This window comes from Nannospalax galili, unplaced genomic scaffold, assembly GCF_000622305.1.
Source record: "Nannospalax galili isolate Female #2095 unplaced genomic scaffold, S.galili_v1.0 scaffold647, whole genome shotgun sequence".
NCBI classification, from domain to species: Eukaryota; Metazoa; Chordata; class Mammalia; order Rodentia; family Spalacidae; genus Nannospalax; species Nannospalax galili.
The window spans coordinates 260-3,777 of record NW_008355787.1 but is presented as its reverse complement, the minus strand read 5'-3'; the positions used below and the strand labels follow the sequence as shown (position 1 = coordinate 3,777).

Below are 3,518 nucleotides of genomic sequence, written 5' to 3'. Positions count from 1 at the left end.
TTATTATTTTGTCTTTTGGAGACAGTGTCTCCCTGTAGCCCCAGCTGACCTGGAACTTGCTATGTAGACTCACAGAGATCTGCCTGCCTCTGCCTCCCAAGTGCTGGGGTTAAAGGCACGCACCACCACACTTTGTTTGCTCTTGATATTCTTTATAAAGTTGATTATCCAATATTAAATTTGCAGTTGCTTTGAAATTTCATGCACAAACAGCAATTGTCAACTTTACCTCCTGGTTGAAGAGACAAGTTTCCGTTTCTTCTGGCCAAAGTGCTGTGGCTACAAATAAACGCTCTTCAACATCATCCATCCAAGTGGAAGTGGCAGAGACAGGATCATACAACTTCTGCTCCAAGTGAACATCCTGCCCCTTTGCTCCTCCACCCTGGACAAGGAACACACACACACACACACACACACACACACACAGACACACACACACACAAACTGGTAAAGGAATAAAGTCCAAGCTAGCTCTAATGGAACACCTGGAATCTTAGCACTCAAGAAGTAAAGGCAGGAAGATTAGGAGTTCAGGGTCATCCTCTGTGTCATAGGCAGTTTGAGATCAGATCAGCTTGGGCTACAAAAGACCATACCTCAACCTTCCCAGTCTCCCTACCTCTCCCAATAAAAAGAATCTATTACAGTATTTCAAGAAATCACAGAGAAATACCAAGGTGAGATTCATGGCCAGCACCTTTTGGTCCTATGACTTATCACTAGTGTTAAGCCTCAACATTTGTGTGCAGAGGTGGAATGACTTTGCAGAGAACAAATGAACCAGTCCTAGCAATAAGACCAAGACGAACCAAGACAAGTCCATGACGGCACAGACATACCTGGGTTGACACCTCCTCGAACACCTGGTTCAGTCCATCCAGCAGGGAAGTCACTGCAGACTTACCTTGTGTCTGTGCTTCCCCTCGGTACAGTGACACACCAGAAAGCAGCCTGTTCGGCCTGCTGTAAAGCTGCAGGCAAACAGAGGAGGCTTACTTACTAGTTTTCTCATTTGGAAGTGAACACAAAGTGGATACCGGAAAGCTCATCTAGAGAAACGACGTGTCACTGAATACAGTGGCCAGATTCAGCAGTGACAATGCTTTTAGTGAAGGATTAGGAAGAACATGGTGGAGGAAATGCCTGACCATTTTTCCAGCTTCCCCAGCAATGTCTTCTTAACTTTATCCCTATCTCTAGAGAATAATTCATCCTAAGTAATTGAACTAGCCTGTTCTCTTTCCTTTCCGTATTCAACTCCTCTCTGTTAACTGCTTTTAGAAATTTTCCCATCAGGACCACGGCCTGGACTAGCATTCAAAGGCTTTGGGGAATCTCCAATCAAACTCAGTCCTCCTCTGATTTTTCAAAATATTTCATCCTCAACTTTGAGGCTGATGACATATCATCCTGTGAGCATGCCAGGCGTACTCTCTTCTACAGCGGGAACATCTGTCATCCAGCACCTCTTTATCTCTTTAAAGACTGCTGCCTTAAATTCTGTACCTGTTAGAGTGGCCTGCCACTACTTTTAACCCCTATATTCTCTGGATTCCTGTTTGTAGAGCCTGCCATGGCTGCTTACTTCTTCAGGAATCTATGAGATAGTTCCCAGGTTGGGTCATAGGTTCATAGAAGGCAGGCTCATCTGCCATGAAGCCACATGGCAAGCCACATAGCAAGCACATCCAAAGTATAAAATTTTTAGCTAGCTGGTATAATAAGGGAGGGATGCAAGACCAGCCAGGTCTGTATCCAAATTCCTGCTCTGCCTCTTCTGGGTCTGCAGATCCTGAAAACATCTCTAACTTTGTCTATCCTCGGTTTAGAAGTCTAGAAAGTGGCCATAAAATCTACCTCATCCTATTGTTGCTAGATAGGCTAGCATCTAAACTTAAAACATGTTCATTTAATTATCTCTCCCTGTACTCTTGGAAACTCTGACTTATAACTTCTCTACCTTTCTTTCACTTTTCAAACCAGTGATTCCCACAAAAAAAGTGTTCCAGTGCAAAGTAAATTTTTTAAAAAGGACATTTGGGGCTTTCCATTACCAAGCTAGAAGACAAGAGATTCATGAATGTGAACCTAAACTTGAATAGTCCAGGTGTCATGGGAGAATGATGGTGGTAGATGTTAGATTTAGGAGAGCAGAAAAAGGAAGGAGTTTAAAGTTAAGAAATAAGAACCAGAGCCAGACCTGCAACAGGCAAAGAATATGCTCCTTTATTTGGGAGGACACAGCAAAGGGCTCTGCCAGACATCAGCAGAGAAAGGCAGTGCAATCGGGACTTAACACAGGGACTCTGCTGAGCACAGTTGCAGGAACTTGGGATAATGGAGGGTCTTCTTCCTGAGATTATTTTCTCAGGATGAGCAGGCAAGTTATCTTATGGAACCAAAAGGAGATTAAATCAGTCTTTTAAACAGTCTCTGTCGGTTCAGGAAGTAACCAGTTGACAAAGCTTGAGCAAAGGCCAAGCTGCCAATTTGGACCAGGTGGCCACCTTGAGGAATTTATGTCCTTATGGCTTCCTTTAAGGAAGATTTTATGACTCTACTGCAATTTACACATTCTATCTGTAGAGGACATGATGAGTCTAGCAAGCCCAGCATGTACAACACTGCTGTAACAACACTGACTCAGTGAAAGTAGCTTTCCAACAGGTTAGATAGGTCTATAGTGCTTAATGAGTCATGCAGGTGCTGTGATCTGAATGAACACTGGGTGGCCTCTGTCCTATGGATAAAGAAAACGTAGCAATAACAGCATTGAATTCAAGTAGGCCAGGTTTATTTGGTCTAGGACAGTCATGGAAGAGTGGGGTCTGAATTCAGGGCTGTACCTACTGCTTGCATCCGAAAGAATGGGAAAACACAATGGCATGAAGGTGAGGCAGTGGTCAGGCCCAAGAGATCTACATCAGAAATCAAGCTGGGCATGGTGATGCATGCTTTTAATCTCAGTGCTCAGGAGGGGAAGCAGAGGCAGGAGAATCTCTGTGAGGCCAGCCTGGTCTACATAGTGCATTCCAGGCCAGCTGGGGTTACAGGAAAATCCTGTCTTAAAAAAGAAATCAAAAGTTCAAGTTCTGGATATGAGAAATATTTGGCCAGGGTTGTAAGGAAGAATTAATTCAGATTGAGAGCTGTACAAATGGTACAGGGCATCACTGTCAGGGTGGATATGATTCTGGTACAAATGTCTCCAGGAGTGGAATGCCTTCAGTGCCCCTAGGCCAGAGCTGGTGACAGCTTCTGTAGACTCACTGGCCGGAGGACAGTAAGGAGACAGAAGGTATGGCCTACCATGTGGTCTAGGAAATTGGAATATGAAGTCACGGCTCTGGAGAGAGGAATGCAAAAGTCTCGGGACACACTGTCACTTTAAGACTACTTCGTTTCAATGACTCTTTGCATGCTGTGTCCACTCTACACTGCCTGTCTTGACAGCTTCCTGCCACTCTCTGTTCAACTGTTATCCTTCAGCTGTTATCCTGGCCAGAGCAATGAGA

The 3,518-nt window shown here is 44.4% G+C and overlaps 1 protein-coding gene across 1 annotated transcript in view; it reads right to left on the bottom strand.

The window, feature by feature from the left end:
• The window catches only part of LOC103750380 (nesprin-1), a gene marked incomplete at both ends in the record, with an annotated part of 2,202 nt that extends 1,228 nt beyond the window's left edge, over nt 1-974 (bottom strand). Inside the window, 2 exon segments of the mRNA XM_008853427.1 lie at nt 230-385; nt 843-974. Coding sequence (XP_008851649.1) covers nt 230-310 — 81 coding nt within the window.
• Between the last annotated feature and the right edge of the window lie 2,544 nt (nt 975-3,518).